Below are 25105 nucleotides of genomic sequence, written 5' to 3' on the forward strand. Positions count from 1 at the left end.
AAATACATACATATATGCATATATATATATGTATACATGAATACATACATATATGTACAAATATATATGTATACATGCACGAAAAATTAGATTATTAACCGATATTCGAGCATAGAAGTAGTGGTGGGGGGGGGGGGGGGGGTGAAGCGCGGAAGTATGGCAACACTGGGTCGATAGTCGCGCGCGGGCAAAACCAAGCCGCGACAAGTATTCTCAGACGCCGCCGCAAAGCGCATTGTCTCTTGGTCCGTTGAGCTCTTCCTTTCCGTAGCAACGTCTCTCCTCCGGCTCGGTTATCTCGAGATACCTGCGCTTTGTATACAATCCGACGTCGTCACCTGGGTTGATTTGGCTGTTACAGCTACGTGAGTTGATAAATACGAGGTGAGCATTCATTTTTTTCCCAACTTTATCAAATCTTTTTAACTAGCGACTAGCCACATAAGATTTCGCCGGCTCGCTGCGTTTTGCCGCCATTTTTGGCTCACGTCCAACGAGCCACGCTCCTTATTTCTGTACTCGCTTTGCTTAATTTACGTGTTTTTCTCACTTTAGTCTAATGAATTTTACTATTGCGAGCCTCTCAACGTTGTTTTACGTGGTTATTTTATAGAATTGTAGTGTACACAATGCACGAAACTTTGCCGAATAAAAAATGTCACGCGGCGGCGTTTTCCCGCCTCCTCCCCCCGCGCGGCATTGTGTTCACGCCGCTGCCGCGCGCATTTCTTTTTTGCACATACATAACGACGCCTTGAATTTTAACGGTCGTCTGTCTTTCTCTGTTTTAACTAGTTGCCAGATTGGGTGAGCTTCCGAGTGAGCAAAGTCATTACAAACAAGCAACCTCAATCAAATATGAGCAAATCCAAGGATTCTCCAGCAACCGACGGTGAGACTGAGGAGGAATATAGTGTGGAGAAAGTTCTGGATAGGAGAGTAGTCAAAGGAAAGGTAAATATATTCGGCGTTTCGTTATCGATTACGCGCTTTGCACTTTAAAGTAATGGAAACGCTCCATCTTGTAATCATTTGTTTTGTTGTTTTCTTATAGCTTATTACTCATTTATTGCGATTGTTATTTAAAAACTTTTATTTATTTACTAATACTGGTGAATTTACTTTTATCTACTTATTATTGTTATTAAACTTAATATGTGTATTATTACCTACATGATATTTATATAATTGTTTGTATAGGTTGAATACTTCTTGAAGTGGAAGGGCTATTCTAATGATGAAAACACCTGGGAGCCTGAAGAGAATCTTGATTGTCCAGATCTGATTGCTCAATTCGAGGAGCAAAGGAAGAAAAAAGAAGCTGCTGCTGCCAGCAAGCGTACCGAGGAAAAAGAAGCTAAGAAGAGAAAGAGTTCCAGTACACCAACACCTACACAATCAAAGAAGAAAGTTGTGGAAGACAAGAAAGCTGAAGGTAATTTATTGGCAATTTGTTAAATAACTGTTAATTTATTTTTGTTGGTCATCATTAAAATTAATTATTGTTGATTTTTTTAATTTATATTCTTGCAAATACTGATGAAATGTTTGTTTTTCAGGTTTCGATAGAAACTTGGAACCAGAGCGTATTATTGGTGCCACTGACTCCAGCGGAGAACTCATGTTCCTGATGAAGTGGAAGGGAACTGACGATGCTGATCTTGTACTGTCTAAAACCGCCAATGAAAGGTGCCCTCAAATCGTGATCAAGTTCTATGAGGAACGGCTAACATGGCACAGTCCAACTCACGATGAGGATGGCTCAGCAAAGGCAGACACAGAGTAGTGTCTTTGACATGATTACTAAAAATCATCAGAATTATGTTGCGTTTAATTATTTATGCGTATAACACTTTTCTTTTAATATTTGCGTAGCATAACTTACAGTGTCAGTAATTGATAATTCCTTTTCCTTAGATCGATAGATCAAAAAATCGTGAAGTTTTTGAGAAAAAAAATGTTTTTTGAATTTCAAAGTTTAATTTCAGTCATCAAAATTTTATTGCGTTGACATTTAAATATGAAAGCATGTTTATCTAAAATACATTTTGTATGCCTGAAATTTAAGTTTTTTGGCATTTGTAGTTATGTGAAGTGAACAAATAAGTTTGATCGTAGTTATTCTTAAAGTAATGCAGAATTAATGTATAATATAGTTTGAAAGGTTCGTCAAAGATGCACAAGGTTACTTGGAAGAATGAGCAATGTGATCTGCAAATATATAAACTTTTCTTTTACCTCTCCAGTGCATAAGAGTGTATTCTATAATTTTGTAAGTTATATGACTGCGATGGAAACCTCATAAAGTATATATGAAAAACAAACTGTGACTTGCAGAGTCTTGACTTATAATAAGTACATTTCATATGGACCATGATGCTAATACACACATACACACCACTGTAAATGAACAGTAGTACATATATATTAAAGTATTTCGTCGCCTAAAAATTGTTTTTTGTCAAGAACACTTTCATTTTTTTATTTTAGTATATGGTAATCTTGAAGTATTTTTTTTTAATTGTTTCAACCTTATACTAATGGTTTTTATTTTCAATTTGAAAAAATGTTCAATGTGTAAGAATAAAGTGAAGAAATACAAATTTTTAATTTTTTATAGATAAAGTAAATAGTAATAAACTTTTAAAAAATGGATTTCTGTTAGTCTTTTTGGACAAATATTTTTATTAAACATTTAAGAAATTAAACTATACAATACTTCAAATCTATAATCAAATAATTTACTGTTTACGTTTTGCTAGTTTTTGTGCCTTTGAAAAATGCTTTTTACTTTTGAAATTATTAAACAGTTTTTTTTCTTTCTTGTCCTTGCGATAACCGCTAATTCGTTGATTACGGTTAGTTTCCCAATCCAACTGTTTCACACTGGCTCCGTCGCGGTCGCTTAACGACTTACTTGCTCCATATTTAAACTTCGAACGTCCCTGGTTTTCCAACATTTCTGCAAACTCTTCGGACGAGACAAATGTATTTTTGGGTAGACCTTTAACTTGGGGTTTGTGTTTTCTGTCACTTTTGTTTAGTTTTCTTTTCTTTAGAGGCCTTTCTTTTAAATCATCACTGTCATTATCGTTGAATTCCATATCGCTAGCATCATCGTCGATATCTTCCAGATCCAGGTCGTCCAAATCTTGGAAGTCGATGCCGTCATCGTCGTCCGTCTCTAATTCTTCTTGATCTTCATCATCATCAACTTCAACATTTTCTATATCACTGTCTTCACCTTCATCAGACATTTCATCCATATCATCCTCTTTACCTGAAATAAAACAATAATAGTTAAGAATAGAACAATAATAATTTTATATCAACAATAAGTTAATATAAAGTCATTTGATAATAACTTCTACTTCAAAAATATACCTTTTGATTTTTTGGGTTTGCTACTGAAATCACTAGCAACATCTAATTTATCAATATGTTTAGTCTTACTTAATTGATCCAACATATCATTAAAATCTTCACTATTTACACTCTCAATATCATCATCGTCGTCATGGCTTCTGATACTTTTCTGTTCTTTACGCTTTCGAAGATATCGATAAAGGAACAATTCATCAACTGGTATTTTATCTTCTCGTTCATTCAAATACGCCATGCTGTCAACAGGAAGCGTACGAATTCCCTTAGGGGTGTAAGCTACTCTGTGAGCTAATGGATCATTCTTCTTCACAACTTTTTTACTTTCTAACTTTTTAGGATTTTTAAATACATATCTGTCTAAAAAGCGAATTAAAGCTAAATCTTGAAGAGGATCTCCAGTGTATTCAATAGGTTTACCTGCAAGAGAAATTTAACTTGATTAACGTTAGCATTAATACCATGTATACTGAAAATGAAAAAAAATATCTACCTTCTAGAATTGTACTAGCAAATAAAGCAACACTGGGATGAAAGTGATTTGCAAGAGCTACTAATTCTGTGTAAATACTTAAGTTTGCTCCAGCAAATAGTGGATTTCTTGCAAAAGCATTATAACATGTTGCTTTATACTCTGGTTTGACTTCAGCAATATTTTCAGTCTGAACTTGGTCATTTTTTAAATTATTTTCCTCTCTAATGGTATCAATAATTACATTTGATAATATAATGGAATTTTCAACTTTCCTCTTTCTTGATGTTTTTTCTTTTAGCTCTTCATCCTCATCAAGCTCTTTTGCACTGTTATGATAATCATTTTTTTTATCTTCGCTTCCTACACATCTGACTAAAATTTTATTTGAAATTTTTTTGAAACGTAATACTTGCGAAATTGTATATAAAATAGCACAAGTCATATTTGCAGGAAAAAAAGCTGAAATTTGAAGAACTCTTTTAATGTATGCATGAAGTCTAAGAATACTTGGATCGTTCTTCATTACTCTGAATAATAAATTCAAAAAAACTGCTCTTTTATTTGCTACTCCAATTTGCGGATCCAAAAGTTTACGATAAAATGCAGAATAAAACCTGTTAGATTGATCAGGATTTTTACTAACAACCTAAAAAACAAAATTATTTAAATATTTAGAATCAATATAAATTTTATTGAATATTTTTAACATTAATAATTTTTACCTGGAATAACAAACTCAAAGCATTCAATGATACATTAAATGACCCAACATGAACTACTCTGTAGACTGATTCAATGTGACTGTTCAATTTTATAGAGCTAGTGTCAGAAAAGCGATATGCTCTGTTCACACCAATCAAAATAGCAGCCATCATTCTACTATCAGGTTCACCTTTTTTCAAACATGCTTTGAAGAATGCAAAATATACTTCTATAAGAGTTGTTGCCACTTCTGTGTCTTCTATTGATAGTACAAATTGTGTTAACAAACAGATTGCAAAATATTGAGCTTTAGAAGAAATATTAGCTCTAAACAAAAACTTTTCCACTTCTTTTAAAACAATGAGTTTCATATTTGGATGTTTGTATAATAGCTTTGTAAGGCAAAAAACTGTCTTCGATGCAATTTTGCTGCTTGGATCACCAATTTTATTGATTAAAAAGTCAAGTAATTTTTGCTCTTGCTCTGGATTTCCCATGAGCAGATCATTCATAACTCCTACTGCCTTTTCTCTATTTGTGTCCACAGTGTCATTAGCAATTGCAGATAATGCTGTAATGAACTTTTCATAGATTTCTTTTAATTGATCTTCAAAATACCAAAGAGTTAATAATTTGTTTTTTGATAAAACTGGTTTATTGTTTAAATTATCCAAATTAGCTACATCAAAAGATTTGTTGTAACTGTCTAATTGATCTAAATTTTGTTCTTCAAATTTTATCAATTTGAAATTTGGGTGAAGTAATTCAGTCAAAAAAAGTTCCTTCAAATTGGTTATCACCTCTCCACACTTATTATGTTTAGCTACTTTTACTTGAGAAACTAGAGACAGGAGATAATTTAAGTTATATTTTGGATTGCTCTGAACTAAAATTATTCCAGCAGCTACTTTATCTTTTATTGTGCCTTTGAAAAATGCACTTTTCCACCAAGAATAATCTGAATTTCTTGCCTTTGATTCTTTCATATGATATGCAGTACTTTCTGAATTTAAACATTTTTTGGCTTCATCTTTCAAATTCATAACATCCATTTCACTTTTGCTGTGTTTACATGGCTCTTCTGTTTTTGGGTATTCTTCATACCATTTTTTTAATTTTGTGCTTTTATCCAATGGATTTTTATCGAAAGATATATTTTTCTTCATCTACAAATAAAAAAATAAAAAAATTAATGAACTAGAATTTTTTATTTCATAATTACATTATTTATTATATTCAGGGAAAAATAATATTATATTCATCAGTTTTATTCACAAATTTTTAAAGCAATATGTACATACATAAACATAATAATTTAGGTTATATACAGACCTTGTTTGATTTATGAGTAAACTTATATACTCCAAAAATACGTTGTTTGTGATATATTTTATAAATTATTCAATATTACAAATAAAATTCGGTTCGATTTTTTTCATTTTTGAATTATTGTAATTGTAATCAATAAAAAATCGACTCTTATGTACCAGAACATATTCACGTGGGAAAAAGTAAACTAGGCGTATATACTACACGTGTTTGATCGACAGAAATCTATTTTACCAACTAATCGTAATATCCAGCGCCAGCGTCCCAGCGAACGCGGCTCACTTTAATATCCATTCTCCAGATGGTTGGCATTTGTGAATTTGTTCAAGTCGTACTTTGAATTTTTTTTCCCTAAAAAAGTTTCAAATGAATAATATGGCTCGAGGTGATGCTGATTGGTATGACTCCACCCACCATGAAGGTTAATAAAAAGATAAAAACCTGATAATTATTCATAATAATTGTATTATATTCGCGTCACTTCAAAGTATTACAAATTCAAGTATCAATAAAACTTGTATACATAGAGGATAAAAAATCGATTAATGTAACATTTGTAATTCGAAAATCGTTAATTGATATTTATTTGTATGTATTATTTACACACAGCATTGATACATAAATGTATATAAAAATAACAATCATTGTTCCACTGTTGCTTTTTCTCCCATAAATATAAACTTATACAATTTCTCTATCAGTCTCCGTTCTGAGAATCTTTTTTCTTCTTTTTACTAGGAATATCTGTTGAATTTCCATGTGACCTTTTGTATTTTTTATTTTTTTCTTTTTTGCTATTCATTTCCTCTGGTACTCCATTTGTCACAGGTTCGTCCAATGAGCTAATTCCATTAGGTATATACACGTTACTGAAATCAAGAGATTCCAAACCTTCCGACATAGCTTTCGCTCTTAATTCTCGTGCTTCTTTTTTTAACTTTTGTTTATTCTTCTTCTTACTACTATTCTTTTTCCTCTTTTTGTCATTTTTCTTTTGTGATTCTTTCGTTGTTTCTATTTGACTGTCATTGTGGCTATCACTGTTTTGTATTTCATCCTCGCTCGAATCGGAATCATGATTTTCGCTGCTGAGTCTAGGTATTTTGACTTGTTGCTTTGATCTGAAAATTACATAAGTAAATTAATTGTTATTTTTATGAAAGTCAAATTTCCGGAAAATAAAATATAAAACTTACGTAACAGGAGCATGGATTCGATTAGCTAATTTGTTGTATGCACTTTTAGCGTCATTCGACAGTGAATTAGAAGATCTGTACGCCGCCATACATTCGCCTATTTTTGTCCAATCCCAAGCTTCGGGTATGTGATGTGTTTCAATAGTGAATAACAATAACAAGAGATTACAAATAAATTTTTGCTTCAAGTCTTTAACAACTTTTGATATTTGTTTTCCGTTTTCAGTTTCTTGTGTAGCACTTAATTCAACAAGGATGCTTATGCTTGATTGACACAGCCTTTTTTCCATCTTGAGTCTTGTGTTTTTATGATCGTCCGCATTGATTATTCTTGTATTTGAATAAAATGTTTTTAAAAAGTCGAGAGCTTGTCCTCTTTTATATGATCTGACTGATTCGTCGAAAGCAAAGTCCACCTAGAAATTAATAAAGTTGCATTTACAAAAGAAATACAATCGGATAAAATACTTGATTTATCTATTAAAATAAAGGAACTTACTAAAAGAGGTACAAGATGCCAATTGCCGACCCAACAAAGCTGTAACAAACTTTTGAATAAGATAGCCGGAAGAATACAATCTCGCTTTTTGAAATAAGCTGACAAATTTTCGCCAAATATTTTGATGAACGAGTCAGTTGATCCTTCAACTTGTTGTGAACATCTTACAAGAAATACGCAGCATTGTGCCAATTTGTCGCCCATTTCTTGACATACAGCTGCTGACCTTTCACCTTTTACTATGAGCGTCTGAATTACAGAATAACATTATTGTACAATAAATAATAAGCACTATTTCAATATCAACTATAAATAATATTACCTTTAAAACTATAGTCAAAAGCTCGCCATTAACATCCTCAATGCTCTGAAATTTTTTCACTAGCGACAATTTCTTCAAGCAGGTTCGAACTCTGTTTTGCAAAGGTTTCTGATGTTGATCTTTAATGGTAAACTCCAGTAAAGCAAAAAGCGGTACAAGCATATCTAACGCCAAGGCCATTGAAGGACTATTATCAAGATAGCACTCAAGTAAATCAATGACTCTTATCCTGAAATGGGTGAGAGCTTGTGCATCTTTCTCTTGTTTCTTCGACTGTGTTTTTGCATGATTCTCCTTAAGAATCTTAAAAGCAGCGGCAAGTGATTCATCAAGACGTTTGCCTTCTTCCTCATCAATGTTATCTACATCAATGTCTTCGTCGTCGGTTTGCATTGCGACGTCACCAAGAGCTTGACTTACAGCTAGCCTGAGACGATCGGTGACGGTTTCGTTTTCAGCGTCCGATTCCTCAATATCAATATCGTTTTCCTCATCGCTCTCATCATCCTCACTATTTTCCTCTTCGTCACTTTCGCTCTCATTTTTATCGTCGTCATCTTCCTCTTCATCTTCGTTATCGGATTCAGATTCATCATCTTCGTTTTTCGAGCATGATAAAGGATTCTTACCACTCTTAATGTCGAGGATAGCTAAAATCTGATGTATTGCGTTGGCAGTCAAATGTGGACAGATGTGAGGGAACACACACCCAACCAGTGAGCGTAGAAGGTGACTTTGTCGAGATAGCAGAGACAATAATAAGTCAACTACAACTTCCACCCATTCGAGATCATCATCAATAACTTTGCTGCTATTGTGTTTTTTAGACTTTTTTTTTTCTTTCAGGTGTTCGTAGCAACTATGCAATTCATTGATAGATGAAATAGCCATTTTAGGATCAGAGAATAGCTGTAAACCCATGTGAAGGATCATCATGTGGAAAACTGCGTTGATATTGTGATCAAATTTAGAACCTTTATCCAATTTTTCCACAAGTTTCAACATCTTTACCCAAGCTTCTTTTGCTGTTTGATCCAATGAAACTCTCAACTTAACTTCCGAGTTTTCAAAAATTGTTTCATTGATATAGGTAACAAGAGTACTTAGTACTGTTCTTAAATCAGTAAGTGATTCAAGTTTGGTATCGAGAGCTCGATAGAAACTTTCTTTTATGTAAGCTGTAAATATGATTGCACATCAGTTTTTTATTACGCTATATATACATATATTACCACACACATACAATGAGGAATACTTACGAGCTAGTTCAATACCAACATTAGACATGTCACACAAGCCATTGTTGAACAAAAATTTTAGTTGTTCCAGTCTCCATTCATGATCAGAAATCATAGCTTTATGGCTTATTAATCTACAATACAGACGTGTATTTAAATATAAATAATTATTAAAAATTTGATAGATAGCTGTTTTTAAAACTTACTTGGTAGCAAGTAACTGTGTAACATAAGTTCTTTCATTATTTGTCCAAGACTCCTTAACACCATTTGCTTTCTCTTTAAATTTAGTATTTGCTGCAATCTCTTTGTACAGATTTGCCAACTTTTTTAATCCATCAGAACCCATTTGACTTGTTATCATTTGAAGAACTTTTGTATTGGTAATTTTTTCAATCATAAGATCGCCTGGATAGAGAATTAATTTTTTGATAACATTAAAGTGCACTTTTGACTTTGTATTTTCAGAAAGTACTGTAACTAGTTGAGTTAAAGCTTTTCTGAAACCAATTGATACATCATCATTTCTGTGAATTGCACTGTATGAAAATCTTTTCAAGATGTGCCTTAAAAAGTGTGGAGATAGCAGATTAACTATTATTGATTCATCCTTTGTAGTATTTAAGAGAATATTGAACAATTCTACTCCCAAGAACTCATCTGTCTTCGAAGGTTTGATAAAGCACTGGTCAATATTTGACCAAAATTGTTCAACACAATCTGATGCTACCAATTTTTCACAGAATAATTCGTAAACTGGATGCTTATAGCACATTACTCTTGGAATATTCTGTAAAAATTCATTCATAAATAATTGTCAAAATTTCACAGCAAACAATATTTTGTACAATGCTATAAAAACTTACTGTTAGAATTTTCACAATATCTTCAATAGATTCTTTATTTACAATAGTTTCATAGCCTAGGTGTGTTTGTAAAACTTTCTTTGTCAAAGTTTGTGGAAATTTATCTTGAATTACAAGCAATACATAAAATGAATCTAAATTTTGTTCTTTAAATGGGGTGCAAATTTCTTTTTCAAATATAGGCCATAGTGGTGTTAAAGAATTTTCATCTTCTAGTTGCTTTAAAAATTCAACAATAAAAGAAACTGATTCAAAACTGAGATAGCTTCTGATCTTTCCAGAGTTAAACAAACATTCTAAAACTTTTTTTTGATCTTTAAGAGATAAATTTTTCAGTATTCCTGATCGAATTATTGCTCCACAAGCCAAAATACGCCCATTATTTACATCAGCTACTTCCTATATTTAAAAGAAAATCATAAGTAATATAATTATTAAACTTTCAAAATTACAAAAAAAAATCTAAATAAGGTTGATAACAATATTCTTACACTTTTAGTACTGCTAGAACTTGTTTTTAATTCAATATCCATTATATTAAAAATTTTATCCACACTTGTATCAGGGTTTAGGGACAAATAAACTGTAAATGTTGTGTAGAATCCCTTTCTAGAAGCAATTTTGGATGATCCCAAACCTCGTATAAGTCTTTGAAGAGTATGATTAAATTCTTTGCTTTCTCCATTTTTCTAAAACGTTATAATTAATTAAACTGTAAGCAAATTATAATCAAAATGAAATGTGCTTTTGGAAGCTATGTCAAGGTAGTAATGTATTAATAGTGTTGTAACTTGATTCAGATAATCAGAAACCACTTGACAGAAGTAAAAATGAAGAGAAAAATGAAACAAATCTTAAACTCATTGAATAACAAATTATACACGTATGAAATATCTTTTATTCATGCCAAATGTGTCTTTCTTTGAGGTTATCAATATTAAAATCACCTGAATCTCCGCATCTAGATGCTGTAACAATCTATATCCACCATTAAGCCTCTCGTTAGTGTTGTCCTTTAGCAATTTCGAAAAACAGTCAAAAACTGTCGAAGCCATTATTGTCAATTAAAAAAAAACAAACGTCGACAACCGTATTTATTTCAAACAGGTCAACTCGACCATGCTAGAATCAAGATCTACTCTCACCGCGCACGCGGTCATCTCACTCGTCAGCTGCATGTAGCCACCATTCGACTTATTAACATTGTTTTGATGTCAGTGGTTAGTGTAGTGTTAGGTTTAGCGCGATGTTTTGATATTGTTGCAATGCGTGCAGTACAAGTTTTATTTTATTTTTGTTAATTACTATATTTAATATAATTAAAATAGTTGAATAATTTTTTCTTCGCGTTTATATTTTATCAATAAATTTTTATATAGTTACAAAAACGAATGCATTACGACGGAATCCAACATATCATAATCGTCCTTTGACTACCGCTTATGATGTAAAGATAGTTTCCGATTTCGTTTTGATTGGTTAACAACTGTCGCTATCATGCAAAAAGTTATTGTTGAGATTTCTCGTTTTTTTAACAAAATATTGATTTAGCTTCAGATTATTATTCAAACGTGAAACAGCCATGCAGCGCGAACAATCGAAAATTACAGCGCTTCGGAAAAATGAAAGGTTAGATTTAAATGCTCATTCGTGTTTTTTTGAATTTGAAGTAACATTAATATTAATAATACTAATGGGTATTTCGATTGTTTTATTGTTATTAGATTAATAAACTGTGTTTGCTTGTCGCATTTCTATGTAGATTATTCTTTAACTTCATATGTTATTTTTTGAAATAATTTTGGTAAAATATGATAAAGAAAAATTTTGAAAACAATTAATAATAATATAAAATAAATAATAATAAAAAATTAATAATATTCTACAATCAATGCATATCTAGGAAACGAGGAGCTCGCACACCAGACAGAGTTGATGTGCGTAATGTGGATATTAGCACAATGAGCTGTAAATATAATTCTTACAATTTGTTGTACTTTTTAACTATTGTTATAATACTAAATATAAAATTAATTTATACACAGTATCTTCTCCTAAGAGAAGTGTTCATACATCTCGAATGTCTATGATGCCTTCATCTGGAAATAGTTCTGTAAATTTGAGAAAAATAGAATTGGAAAATAATAATTTAGAACTTGAACTTATTTATAGCGAATATGTATCATCATATGCTGAATTGTTTCTTGAACAAAAAAGCCTCAAAGAAGATGAAGATTCTTTTGAAATATCATTGAAGAAAGCTCACAAAGAAACTAAATCTTTATTGGAAAATAAAAAATCAATTGAAACAAGAATCAATGATATCAAAGCTCTTACTTGTATAAATGATTATTTAGATAGTGTTCAATCAACTTTTAATGACTGTAAAGGTAGTGATTTACTTTTTAAATGAATTTGATTAGATGAACTTGAGTATTTATGAATGATTTAAACATTTTATATGTTTGTAGAGAAAGAGCAAAAACACAAAACTCTTGACATATTGAAACATCTTAGAGAGTTACTCGATAGATTTAGTATATTGCGCTGTGAAAATATTATTTTACCTAGTGGTCCGGAAGAATTGAAACAATTTAAAAAGACTTTAAATAATTGCTCTGATCTTTTGACTGAAATAAACAGATTTTTTAACAGTAATGAAATGGAAACTATTGCTGCTTATTATAGAGAGTTTTTACTAATGTGCAAAGAGATATCCAGCATTAAAAAAATGTAAGTATGCAATAGTGATTATATCTATCAAGTTCTTTCATATTCTTTAATGATGTAACAAATCTCTACTTTCTTATTTTTAGGGTTGAAGAAAAGATTTATGATTTACAAATTGAAAATTTAAAATCATGTGCAAATTTGCTTTCTCAAAATGAAGAAAACTTTTTGAATTGAATAAATATTACATTCAAATGTACATTCGTTAAAAACAGAATGTACATTTGAAATTGTATTACTATACACATTACAATATTGCATTTAAAGTTTTTAGCAAAATCAGTAATAAAATAACTATTTTTTAAATTTACTATATTGAATTGTTTTATTTGATAAATTACATATTATTATTACAAAAAATGTATGGATTATTACAAAACTTATGATTATTGAAGTAAAAAGAAAGTTACGAGGAATTTATCATCATATTAATGTTTTAATTATGTTTTTGAAAATTAATCAATTATTCACAAAATAACTTAGCAAATCTCACAAACATTTTATCAGACAGCATTTACAAGTAAAACTAATTATTTACAGAATTATTTGATAGCAGTTTACTGTTGTTGATCAGGATTGGTAATTTTATTTGCAACTGAAGTTAACATATCAGAAATTAACTTCACATATTGCACTTGTGAACGAACAATCAATAAATATTGAGGATAAGTTAAAGCATCTTGAACTCCAACGTTTTCAGTCCTAGTTGTTACACCTATAGGCATATATCTCGTAGAACTCACATTCTGACCAATACACTCGATTGATGTTCTTAAATGCAATTCCATTTGATCGCAAATTGAATAAAATTCTTCAATACTTTTGTTGAAACGTTGGTCAGGAGGTTCAGTGCTTTTTGATGTGTCAATCAAACTATTTGTGAGCAAAGTGTGACCAGCAGTCTTCAGAGCAACTGATAAAGAATCTCTGAGTTGACTAACTAATCCTTTAACTTTAGATATACTGTCACCTTTTTCTTGAGGCTGCTGAGGTTGTTGCATCTGTGCTTGTGGATGCATTCCATGCTGAGCTGGTCCCATTGGTACTGTATTTGGTTGAACCATCTGGTTCATGCCCATGGGTCCTGGCTGTTGCATGCCTGGGATGTTCATATTCATTTATCTCGTCTGCAAAAGATAGGAAATAGTTTTCAAAAGATTACTTTGCAGACATCAATTTAAGAGTGAATAAAAATACCCTAATGAAATGTGTAGTATCCAAAATAATTTGCTATAAAGTCTGAAGGAATGATAATAAAATAAGTATCTGTAGTATAAATTAAATTTTATTAATAAATAATATACTGCTATTAATGTAGTTTCAACAAACTACAAAAGTAACGTTTTCTCTTGTGAATTAATATAATAATTTTCCATTTACTTTATATCAATACAATCTTTGGCGAAAATTCATTTTGATTGTGTCAACAACAATGCAAAATAATAGAAAATTACCGCAAAATAACTTTATCTCAATAAAAGTCACTGGAACGTCGTTGAAAATATAACCTCACTATGGAAACTTATTTCTATACCAACGTTAGGCGAGTTGGGTTGAACAGATACAGAATAGTATACTTCAAGTCGTTCAATTTTCATTCCCCTCCGCAAGAGGTCTGTTCGCCACATCCACTCGAGTTCAACGATTGATCATGATCAACTAATTTTAATATCAATGTAGTATTAAACTATTTTATTTGTTCGGAAATAAACGATATTATGTATAAACAGTTGAACAAAACTATTATATAGATACTTTAGCCCAAAGGGCAATTTTGAAATCTCGATTACTTAACTTAATTGACACAGCAAGAGCGAGGATTAATAATATTTATATTATTGCTTCTCTACTATTGAAGTTGAGAAACTATTGAAAGTAGATTGATAACGTGATAATTTAGGTAACCCACTTGAAATTATTATTCGTAGTATTCGCGTAGTTTTAGATTGATTTTACTACTTAATTTCAATAGTTGAGAAATTATTGGGAAAAAATCTAAAACTATACACATGTTAATTTTATGCGGGTTACCTAAATTATCACATTATTCATTATTTTAATGATGAAAATAGTTTCTGTTTTTTAATAATTAAATATTTTATCGAAATTATTTCTACATAATTGAAAATAGTGAATTTAATTATTGAAATCTAATCTATCCAATAAAAGGCACGGTGGATATGCTAATATTTAATTAGAGAAACTAAATAAATTTATATTACCTGTATTACTCTTTTTCAAATGCGATATTTCTCAAATTAATTTAATTATTTTCTTTCATATAGTTTTTTCAAACTTTCAAAAGTAACAAAATCTATCTAAAAATGACATATAATATAAATTGATTCAGAAAATTAAAAGCTAAAAGTTTCAGTAGCAGCATTGAATGATCAGTCGTTATTTACGTCTAAAATATTTTCTAACAATGAATTATGTATGTTTTTAATAATATTCATTCATCCCCCCTTTATTATAAACAGAAACATTTCAAACTAGAAAAAGTTACTAAATAGTTTATGTGATTTTTTATGACCATATACATTTGAGAAACTATACATTTTATTGCCGTGCGATTATCTCAAAAAATTTTAAAACATAAATCATAATTTTTAAATGAATAACTTTCATTATTTTGTCAAAGCCTTCTTGTAAGAAATAAAAGCATTACAACGTCGACAAACTATCGACATGCATTAAACGAATTTTATATTTCTTGTACACTGACACCGTGAAAAGTTACATAATCGAATCACTATATTAGACTTATAATCTATATATAGTCAAATATATATTTAGTATAAGTAGTCCACATCTATAAGCAAATAATATTTTGATTTATTAGTGACAATATTTATTAATAATGTGATTTAATCAATTATCTAATGGAATGTAATAATAAAAAAAAAGAGCTAGATTGTTCGAAATAAAAAATATATATATTACATATACGTGTAATCGAGACTTTTAAATTTATTTAAGTTTAATTATTTTTTTTTTCAATTGTTTTTATTATAGTTTAAAGCTAAAACACCCTCACACGCGTGACTTATATAATTTATTAATTTTAACAGTAGTTTTGTTTTTCTATAACATTTTTAGATGTCTAATCTGAATAAAATAGTCATTGTTTTTTGTTACAAACGGTATATTTGAAATATATAACTAGGTCGTTAATATTTTACATTATATTAATTGGCCAAAGCCAAATAGTTTTCACGTTTAAATTTCAATTACATTATGTAGATCTAAGATCTATGCAATCAATTTATTGAATATGAAATAAACGTGGCGAACAGACCGTATACAAAGCAGGAGCCGGGCCTTTTTGCGATGACGGTCATGTGCACTTGAACATTGCGCAATATATTGTATTGTGCGTCGATTGTGTTCGTCACAAAACTAATTAACATTGATTAGTTACTTCATTGACAATATTGACATTCTCCAGTTCAGTTGTTGAATTTAAGTTATGTCAATTTTTTTTTTTATTTTGTAGTGTTATCTTTTTCTGATTATTTTTGATAAGTAATATAAATTTAAAATCAATCTCTCTGTTTATAACATCGAAATATATTAATCTATAGAATATCTTTAATTGCAATTGCTTAATATATGGTGAATAATTCTTCTAAATAACCCAATAACCCATCTATTTGGAAAGAACATACAATAAAATTAGATTGTTGTTTTTGACATATATATTAATAATTTTGAAAAAATAAGAGGGGTGCAATTAAAACGAGCAAGGGTTCAATTTTTTTGCCTTGTTTCTTTGCAAAAATATTAAGTATTACTAAAGATATCGCAATTGCAAAAAACGAAAAAATTATCATAGTTTTTAATTTTTTTTGAGACAACTGAAGGGGTTCAATTAAAATAATGAGCATTTTTGGAGGATTTAATTAAAGATATTTCGAATGGTATTTTTTTCTACACTTTGCTGGCTGGGGTAAGGGGGGTGCCTTAACTTAGCACATCGGCAACATCGACTGTACAGTGCACACGTAGCATGTGTAACTGTATTATAAAACCACTGACACGCTGTATGATACGCGACAAGCGATGGCGTGTATAGTAGATTCCTGCACTAGTTAAGTAAAGTACAATTACAGATTACACACGCAAAATAATCGTTCAGGACAAGAAATTAATTGATCTTACTTAAGAATGATAAAGCTTACAAGTTTTATTGAAAATACATGATTATTTTATTTCGTATTATTGCGAAATGAATTTTATATCATGTTTTTGTATTTTATTAATAACTAGTTTTTTAGTGGTAATATTATTTTTTGAGGATAAATGGTATATAGATGTAAAATTTGAAAAATTATCTTATAATTTTATTTTGAAAACCGTTAAATATGCATATTTGAGGTGATTTTTTTATAGTAAAATGCGACTGGATAAATGAAATCAAATAAAAAAATGCAATTATATATATATATATAATTGCATTTTTTAACTGTAATATAATTAACTATTATATATATATATATATATATGATATATATATATATATATATATATATATATATATATATATATATATATATATATATATATATATATATATATATATATATATATATATATATATATATACAGGAACCCAGAAAAAATTTCTGGGTTCCTGTAGAACTTATTGTACTGTATTAAGTAAATTAATTTGTCGGGGTTCTGTAAATATTTTTCCAGCGCAACTCTGCTGTATATAGTTATCTTAATATCTACCTAATATACAATAATGTAGATATTTATTTAAATTTTATTGAAAGTAGAATTAATTTGTGATTTTAAAGTCTGATTACATCTCATTCTGCTGAACTGTTATTTTAAAAAATCAAGCACTGTAAAAATTCAATCTGAAATCATGAATATTGCATAAAAGTTAGAATTTAACGTCTTACAATCTTTTTAGATTTTAGAAATCAACGAATATTACGTTTAAGATAATAATTTCATCTAGAAATTTCTTTTTGTACTCCTCGACGTTATCAAAACTGAACTTCATTTTCCAAACCTATCAGTTAAAATTGTCTAAAAAGTAGCAGTTGGTTTGGCAATTACAACGCAAAGTCGAACAGACTATAAGCTGCTCTCCTAGCAATAAAAATTTGTCGGAAGTTTTTTCTCTTCTACCTCATCCTTAGCGCCCTTGGCTATTTTTTCTCTCTTACTCTGTTTCGTGCATTTTTTGACTATTCTTCCTATCGGTATCGAACGCATAGTCGCTCGGAGAGAGAAAGAGTACATCTTGCTGCATTTTTCCAATAACCCCGGGTTATTGTGTATAAATCGCTCGAGTTTCACATGCATTGCTGCCTTAGTCGCGTATTTCTTCCAGGTAGATACGCCCCGTCGAATCAATATTTCAAGAGCACCGAAGGTTTTGTCATAAATTTTGGCAAAGAAATGTTTAACACCTACACATACACACATAGTTAAAAAAAATCCGTATTTACTTTATGTTCGTTGTATTTCATAAATTTACTCCTTCAGTAATTTTAGTAAAATATTGCCAAAAATAAAATATTGTGAAAATTTTTAGGTGTTGGTGATACAAATAAACATTTTAGACTAACAGTGGTTATACACAGTTACGAAACTGGTTGAAATTTATATATTTCTTTTTCAATTAATTTTAAATCGAACTTATAGAATTTCCATCTAAATGTTTGACAAATGAGCTATTCAATAATATTAATTGGCTCATATAGATCTATACGTTTTGAAGCACAGGTATGTTTAGTACCTTTGTTATATAATTGCGTTATAAATTATTGAAAGTAATGATTTTCCAATGTTAATAATCAATTATTCTCTATATTATTTATTTTTAATGAATTTTCATGAATTTGTTTTTAAGAATAATTTTTTTATTATTAATTTTTATATAAACCTTTTCTCTTGCATGGGATCAAATTTAATCATATAAACTATATGCTCATTGTCCCAAAGCTATCTAAGTGGATAAGTTCATTAAACCACATCTCGATAATTAGATTATTAATCACTGAACATTAGTAATAGGTTCAAATTTAATGCTAATTCTATCAACAAATTAGATGCTATGGTATCTGCTGCTAATTACAGTCATATTCATGAATCTCTTAGAAGCAAAACTAAAAGTAAGAACGAAAAAAAATATCTTGAATAATCATTAAAAAGCACATGAAAAAAATCGTATTTATTGGAAAAAAGAAGTACCAACAGATTAAACCGTTTTTCAATATTTTCATCGAGAGTGCGGTGTCAGACTGGATTGAAAATTATAAAGTCAAGCGTCGTACATATCCAGCCACGTACAACCATACCGATCCGCCGGCCAATTACCCGTGCGTCACAGTAGTAACGGTCTGGCTTCGGGCAGACACGTGCCTCGATGAAAATTGCCTCGGACGATCAGAATTCTGTGTGTTTTCTCTTTCTCTCACTCTCTCTCTCTCTCTCTCTCTCTCTCGCTCGCTCGAGTTGTATTATTCTATGCTCTTTCGATTGACAGGCGAATTAATTGAATATGTTTCACTTGAATCGATCGCTCTGGCTTGTGTTTCAACTGAATGGATCTATCGTTTTTTTATTTCGGAATTTTGTTTGTTGGAAATTGATTTTGCTTGAGACTTTAAATGCCTTTTTTCCCTCTTTTTAGTTGGAATTTGTGATTTAACGGGCAAGATCAAGATTAAATATCTCGGATAGTTGAATATTTTGTCAAATAATTTTGAGAGAGATTCAGTACGCAATATCAAAACAAACAACAACAACAACAACAACAATAATAATAATAATCGAAAGTTGCTATATTTGCTTTAATTATTTTGTTGTTTGTGTTTGTTTTTGAAATTTGCATGATTGTGTTCGATTCCCATTAGCAATATAATTATTATTTTTCAAATTCTGTTTTGAAATAAATTATTATTGTTATTTTTATATTTTGCAACATTAGTATAAATAGTTTCGTGTACTAGAAATTAGTAATGTTTGACTAGAATTCGAAGTTTTAGCACTATTTTTGAATTATATTGACTTTAGGGGTTTTCTTCATAAGAGCTATCGAACATCGGATATCAGACTCCAGACGTGCACGAAGGTGTAAAAATGAATTAATCCTTTGATATTAATTTATAAACTAGTAACTAAATATTGTATATAGTATTTTCAGACCATGTATAAATTTTTGGTAAGATAATGACAAACAATCAATTTGTTTTTTAAAATCAATATTCGTCCAACATCTCATGTACGATGTCCAATGGCTTTTATATAGAAAGTTCTTTATCCATAAACGGTTCTTCTCTTATGCAATTCATTCGAGTTTTATCTTATTATGTTTCATGAGCAATAAAAGAGAAGTCGTATGTACATGAAGAAAAAAAAATCAAGTTTTTCCGTCTGCGTATCTCATTATCCACGCCTTATGCTTACAAAAGACTATTGACAGTGCAAAAAAATGTTTGCAGGTAAGACGACTGATAAATCACGTTTGACTTTGCCCAAGTGTGAATAACATTGAAATGACTATATACGTAAGCTGCTTGTTTGTCTTCTATAGCTACGGCACTCAAGGCGGCTGCGATTAATTGTCAATCGAATACAGTTCTCCGAACTATGCACGCAGTTGAAGCCAGCTTGCATGCATGTGAAAGCGTCGTATAGTAGCATTCGTGTTTAGTGTATATACGTTGATGTATACGTATAGGCTGCCTCAACTAGCTTTTTACAAACGCGCGACTTGTATCAGGGCAATGACAAGTCGTGCTTCGTATGTCATGTTTGATTATATTTTATTAGTTGGTAAGTTGCTTTACGTTATAAAAAGTTCTGAACTTCTTACAATACGTTTCAAATGATTTGCTTTGAAATTGTAACAGAGTCCTAGGTATTAATTATTCTTGAAATATTGTAAAATGGATGTACTATTGAAACGATAGAATATCTTTAAATAAATCAAAAAGAAGTATAAATTAATTCTCAAAAGCGTACCATAGGTTTATTTCTCTTCAATAAAAAAAAACAAAATGTAGTGTAGGTTTTATGTTGGAATAAAGAGTGTTTACCTATATACAAGTTATTATTATTCAATTTAAAATTACAATGTTTTTATTAATTAAGTCGATTTCGTTGTCATAGTCAATCAAAGAATAAAATCAAATTATCTCTCGTACTTTTCCTCGATTTGCTTAACAGCTGTGTGCACACTGCGCGTACACTATTCTGCCTCGTGTGGTACTAAGTTTGTAAGCTTCCGAGAAATGCAATTCGAGCCTCACGAAGTAACTTCGTTCGCACGTTGTCGTCTCTTTTTTTTTTATTTTCCAAACGTTTGCACAGCCACACGTTCTCGCTCACTCTTTCTCTCTCTCACGCACACACACTGATTACCATACGTATATGAGAAAGTTTATTGGCGAAATTAGGTGTTTTTTTACCTTGTTTACGGGTTTGGACGTATACGCAAGAGTAAAATACGCGAGCGCGCGGAATAGTGGAGAGTTTTGTCTTTTGTACGTAGATAGCATTGTAAATTTTTATGCATACTTTGTACGAGGGTTTTATGAAGATACATTCATCGCGCCACGCGAGCTTGTATGTTTACATTTCCCCGTGTAAAATTCAGACTGCGTTTATGTCCATACACATACACACACACACATACACACGTACACGCTTTATTCTTATTCTGCGTACTTGTTTTCATATGCGCGAACATGCGTGTATATTTAAAAAAATAGTACTGATCATAATAATTGTTTCAATATTTATTGACGGTCGATGTGGACACTGTAACGAGCCCTTACATTAATGTCGCGACATTGACTAATTGCATCGAGAAAATTAATTGCCCCCCCCCCCCCCTCCTCTCAGTTTACTTTCAATAATTGCTAGTAGCTAGTTAGTTGATATATGCATTTGCTCGTATACTGTGCCAACACGCATGCCTCCTCCGTGCACCGATTTATTACTGCTCTGATAATTAAAAGCCTATTTAGCATTTGTTAATAATGTTATGGTGTGTGATTTATATTTGGCTTGTTGCGGCCTAACAATCGAATTATTGTTTAATCAATCCTTTTCATATTTGGTATGTTCGGTTTTCTACGTAGGTTTCAGAAAGTTCTATCGCTTATTATATTTTACCAAATGAACATTTTGAGGTTCATCTGATGACACGAACATCTTTCTATTTTGATTTATAAAATTCCTTTTATTGCAAATTCGTGAAACTATTTTTTAACGTAACAAAATCACCGTGTGAGCTTTTCTTCGGTAATAAAAATCCAACAAAACTCGCTGTAAACAATGTGTTTGAAACTAATTACCACTCGGAAAGAACCATAACTTGTTGGAAAAATGGACGATTTTACTTGCACGTAATGTGTATTTCGTGGCTTCTTCGGGTAAAAAATCAGTTACTAAATTAATTTTAGAGTGAATTTTGAAAATCTTTTTTTACCGACAAAGATGAACTTTCGAAGCCCTATTTTAGTGAATATAGCGTTGAAGATTTTGAATTGACGCTTGAAAAATATCTAAATATACTTAAAAAATAAATTATAAATATTTTTTTTAAATCAGTACAAACTAGTCTAGGTCAAATAATAAAAAATACAGAATTTCAACTATAAAAGAATAATTAAGAAACTATGCTTTAACTTGAAGTTAAAAAAATTTGAGAAATAATGTTCGAAAGAATTATCAGTTTTATAATAAACGTAACTGTTTTGACATAACAAATAGCAACGCAAACCGTTCCGAGCCAATGAAATGTAGGTCAAACATGACGGATACCAATTGAAAAGGACTGCACTCATCCAAACCCGTTACGCAAACAAATCCTCAGCTGATGCAGTGTGCAAAATGCGTTGCCGTTGACAGGATGTCAAACAGCAAGCAAGCTAAATGCTCATCGACGAGCATCACGTATAATCGCTTCGAGTTTCAATTTTTATTTCCGTTTTTTTTTTTTTTCATGTATTACGACTCGAGACACGACAGTACATGATAGAAATTTCACTCGTGTCATTGACGTATCTTGTCAACAGTGTCACTTGATACTGTATTTCTCGTTTTTAGGATTACACTCGTTTCGAAATATGAATTCGCTTGGCCCTTAATAGTTGAACTATTTTTTTTAATATCGATTTTGTCGTTAGTATGGCTATTAATTTTTATCGTTAAGTTACTTGCAAAAATTCAATTTAAAAAAAAATGTTTTCCGATTTAATGATGGAACTTTTAATCAGCTACTTTGATAATCTATAACAAAGTTCAGTTTAATTAATTCCATTTCACACAATTGCAACCATTTTTTTTCTGCCTTCGTTCTGTAACTCTAGCTTCATTTTAAAAGCACGACAGTCGAGTAATGTGCGCCCTTATTTAAAAAACTGATTCCCTTTCCTGCTGGTACTCGGTAGTAATGAGACAAAATGAAACTTCCAAGAGATAGCAAGCGAGAGAAAGGGCGGCAGCAGCGAACGCCTTGTCAAAGAATTTTTCGCAATAAAGTAGGTAAGGCAAATATCTATATGGATTTATTGAAGCGTAAGGGTCTGTTATTCTCGTCGGCGAACGAAACATAATAGCGAGATTTGTTGTAACTTACATATTCTCTCTCTGTCTCTTTCATTCCTGCTCTTTTCAATAGATCTCATTTTACGCTAAGCTAACCTTTTAATATTGATTCTCATTAGCTAGTTTCAGCGTTTAGTCGATCGTTTATCTTTCGAATTAATCTGCGTCGTGTCAATATTTATACCAAATAGATTAGGATTCACTTCGCGTATTATTCGAATTGTCCAGTTCAACGTGCAATATTGAACATTGGCTAATTGTTATTCTAAAATCGCAATGTCTATATCTGATAGCGGACGATACGATGCGTACTATCCGTCTTAGAATATTCAATGAATCGATGTATATAGTCGTCGCGAAATTAAAACGTGACATTGCATATATTTGGCATCAGTTCCCTCTGCGCACAATAATACTATGACGATCTGTAGCAAATCCGAATTCACTTTTCACAACGCGAGCCTGCGCAGAAATCTCAATATCGAGCGCAGTAAGAGGAAGCAACCCCATTTTTAATAATCCGTCGTAGCGCAAAGAGCCGCGAGATGTTTGCCCTGAAAGCTGAAGACTGCGGCAAAAACGCGCAGGGGAGACGCTGGAACTGAGACACGCTTGAATCGTCGTCGGGTTATAAAGCTTTACACGTGTGGCAAAATTAAGCGTGTTCTGGCTCTGTTTCGCGCTGCGTTACTCGGCCATTGTTATAACGCTTCGTTGGTACAGGTCGCTCGCACACGGATGAGCTTCTGTGCGGTGGCTTTTCCGCTGTTATTAGAGATACATAGCTTCGGATGGATTAATCGATTTGGATTTGTTAACCACTTGCGCGTTTCTCTCGGCTCGCTAGAATTTAATTAACTTTGCGACGGAGAAGCGATATTTGTTGAGCGACAGTGCGACAAAAAAAAAGCGGGCAGCTAACAAAATTACAAACTTCATGGCGGCCTGAACGCACAGAAAAGTCGAAGACAACGAACGGTTCGCAAGAGTTTTGGTATATAATTACCTGCGCGCTCGCCCTGGAGGCGTAAGGAAAAATCTGCTCGAAGAGTTATCGCGAGGAGGACAAGTTGGAAAAGGGAAGAGGGGGGGGGGGGCAGCGGAAGAGAGATGTCCCTCGACAGGGGCGCCAAGGGAACAAGATCTCGTGTACAACGTACTGAGAAAATCCCAGGAGCTAATTACCAAGTTGGCCGCCTTTGCGAATATATACGAACAAGCTGCCGTCGAGAGGCAGAGAGAGAGAGAGGCTTATACGCATAAAGACCTTAATGTACACACGATCTACTTTCCGAGCGCGAGCTCGCGCCACCCGTGCGCGACGACGACGCGAGCGAGCTGACTTAAGCTCGGATCGAAATTTCAGAAGTTGTTTGCCGCTGCACGCACAACCAGTTACAATCTGTTGAGACTCGATCTCGAACAAAAGAAATTAAATTCTTTATAGAAGATTGTCTTGTTGTCGAGGCACTGAATCTAAAGTGTCTGCTGATCATTCCGTAACATTAGAATTCTTTTTCTCAGTTGTTATTTTAGTTTTGTCAACCGATTGAAATTGTAATTAATAAAATTTAATAAATGCGGTTGAAAGTGACTTTAGTCACGATACGTTCCAGAGCTTGCAATAACTCAATGTTTTATTTTGGCCTTAATGATATCTTAAAGTCAAAGTTGTCATGTAATTTCGATAAGAAATCACTGGAGGTCGATTTTGATAAACTTTATCCTTGAAAAATGTTAAAATATCAGTAAAATTGTGTATTACTTGTTATAACTCTTATTATTATTT

The 25105-nt window shown here is 31.5% G+C and overlaps 5 protein-coding genes across 8 annotated transcripts; 2 read left to right on the plus strand and 3 right to left on the minus strand.

The window, feature by feature from the left end:
* The first annotated feature begins 204 nt into the window (after positions 1–204).
* On the plus strand, positions 205–2450 carry LOC131665470 (chromobox protein homolog 1-like). Its single transcript, XM_058937358.1, has 4 exons — positions 205–384; positions 796–954; positions 1201–1435; positions 1560–2450. Exons 2-4 carry the CDS (start codon positions 859–861, stop codon positions 1784–1786), a joined length of 558 nt encoding a protein of 185 aa, XP_058793341.1. The 5' UTR covers positions 205–384; positions 796–858; the 3' UTR covers positions 1787–2450.
* A 252-nt stretch (positions 2451–2702) lies between these two features.
* On the minus strand, positions 2703–6045 carry LOC131665469 (CCAAT/enhancer-binding protein zeta). Its single transcript, XM_058937357.1, has 5 exons — positions 5891–6045; positions 4579–5724; positions 3875–4502; positions 3385–3801; positions 2703–3280 (listed from the first exon to the last, which is right to left on the minus strand). The coding sequence occupies exons 2-5, from the start codon at positions 5722–5724 to the stop codon at positions 2742–2744; spliced, it is 2730 nt and encodes a 909-aa protein (XP_058793340.1). The 5' UTR covers positions 5891–6045; the 3' UTR covers positions 2703–2741.
* A 339-nt stretch (positions 6046–6384) lies between these two features.
* Positions 6385–11151, minus strand: LOC131665502 (myb-binding protein 1A). Its single transcript, XM_058937406.1, has 9 exons — positions 10956–11151; positions 10500–10697; positions 10009–10407; positions 9349–9932; positions 9164–9276; positions 7905–9082; positions 7583–7831; positions 7084–7499; positions 6385–7008 (listed from the first exon to the last, which is right to left on the minus strand). Exons 1-9 carry the CDS (start codon positions 11061–11063, stop codon positions 6585–6587), a joined length of 3669 nt encoding a protein of 1222 aa, XP_058793389.1. The 5' UTR covers positions 11064–11151; the 3' UTR covers positions 6385–6584.
* Positions 11152–11255: 104 nt separating this feature from the next.
* LOC131665509 (uncharacterized) lies at positions 11256–13044 on the plus strand. The gene is made up of 5 exons (XM_058937419.1): positions 11256–11637; positions 11912–11976; positions 12054–12398; positions 12480–12741; positions 12825–13044. Exons 1-5 carry the CDS (start codon positions 11591–11593, stop codon positions 12913–12915), a joined length of 810 nt encoding a protein of 269 aa, XP_058793402.1. The 5' UTR covers positions 11256–11590; the 3' UTR covers positions 12916–13044.
* Positions 13045–13053: 9 nt separating this feature from the next.
* LOC131665510 (mediator of RNA polymerase II transcription subunit 29) lies at positions 13054–14463 on the minus strand. 4 transcript variants are annotated; one of them, XM_058937423.1, is made up of 3 exons: positions 14119–14463; positions 13936–13977; positions 13054–13865 (listed from the first exon to the last, which is right to left on the minus strand). In XM_058937423.1, exon 3 carries the CDS (start codon positions 13854–13856, stop codon positions 13296–13298), a length of 561 nt encoding a protein of 186 aa, XP_058793406.1. In that variant the 5' UTR covers positions 13857–13865; positions 13936–13977; positions 14119–14463; the 3' UTR covers positions 13054–13295. The 4 variants fall into 4 exon arrangements, with proteins under 4 accessions (XP_058793406.1, XP_058793404.1, XP_058793407.1 ...); XM_058937421.1 differs by having other exon boundaries at positions 14193–14462; XM_058937424.1 differs by lacking the exon at positions 13936–13977.
* Positions 14464–25105: the final 10642 nt, after the last annotated feature.

This window comes from Phymastichus coffea, unplaced genomic scaffold (genome assembly GCF_024137745.1).
Source record: "Phymastichus coffea isolate CEN01 unplaced genomic scaffold, Cenicafe_Pcof_1.1 PCOF00052, whole genome shotgun sequence".
Lineage (NCBI taxonomy): Eukaryota > Metazoa > Arthropoda > Insecta > Hymenoptera > Eulophidae > Phymastichus > Phymastichus coffea.

What these genes read in the sequence shown, in the direction of transcription:
- LOC131665470 (XM_058937358.1), top strand. Translation starts at nt 859, where the DNA reads ATGAGCAAATCCAAGGATTCTCCAGCAACCGACGGTGAGACTGAGGAG. An exon ending in GGAGAGTAGTCAAAGGAAAG is followed by an intron (nt 955 to 1,200) that starts GTAAATATATTC and finishes TTGTTTGTATAG; the next exon opens with GTTGAATACTTCTTGAAGTG. An exon ending in GGAAGACAAGAAAGCTGAAG is followed by an intron (nt 1,436 to 1,559) that starts GTAATTTATTGG and finishes TTTGTTTTTCAG; the next exon opens with GTTTCGATAGAAACTTGGAA.
- LOC131665469 (XM_058937357.1), bottom strand. Translation starts at nt 5,724, where the DNA reads ATGAAGAAAAATATATCTTTCGATAAAAATCCATTGGATAAAAGCACA. An exon ending in CTTTGAGTTTGTTATTCCAG is followed by an intron (nt 4,503 to 4,578) that starts GTAAAAATTATT and finishes TTTGTTTTTTAG; the next exon opens with GTTGTTAGTAAAAATCCTGA. An exon ending in TGCTAGTACAATTCTAGAAG is followed by an intron (nt 3,802 to 3,874) that starts GTAGATATTTTT and finishes TTTCTCTTGCAG; the next exon opens with GTAAACCTATTGAATACACT.
- LOC131665502 (XM_058937406.1), bottom strand. Translation starts at nt 11,063, where the DNA reads ATGGCTTCGACAGTTTTTGACTGTTTTTCGAAATTGCTAAAGGACAAC. An exon ending in ATCTAGATGCGGAGATTCAG is followed by an intron (nt 10,698 to 10,955) that starts GTGATTTTAATA and finishes ATAACGTTTTAG; the next exon opens with AAAAATGGAGAAAGCAAAGA. An exon ending in CGAATCCATGCTCCTGTTAC is followed by an intron (nt 7,009 to 7,083) that starts GTAAGTTTTATA and finishes TGTAATTTTCAG; the next exon opens with ATCAAAGCAACAAGTCAAAA.
- LOC131665509 (XM_058937419.1), top strand. Translation starts at nt 11,591, where the DNA reads ATGCAGCGCGAACAATCGAAAATTACAGCGCTTCGGAAAAATGAAAG. An exon ending in GGATATTAGCACAATGAGCT is followed by an intron (nt 11,977 to 12,053) that starts GTAAATATAATT and finishes ATTTATACACAG; the next exon opens with TATCTTCTCCTAAGAGAAGT. An exon ending in ATATCCAGCATTAAAAAAAT is followed by an intron (nt 12,742 to 12,824) that starts GTAAGTATGCAA and finishes TCTTATTTTTAG; the next exon opens with GGTTGAAGAAAAGATTTATG.
- LOC131665510 (XM_058937424.1), bottom strand. Translation starts at nt 13,856, where the DNA reads ATGAATATGAACATCCCAGGCATGCAACAGCCAGGACCCATGGGCATG.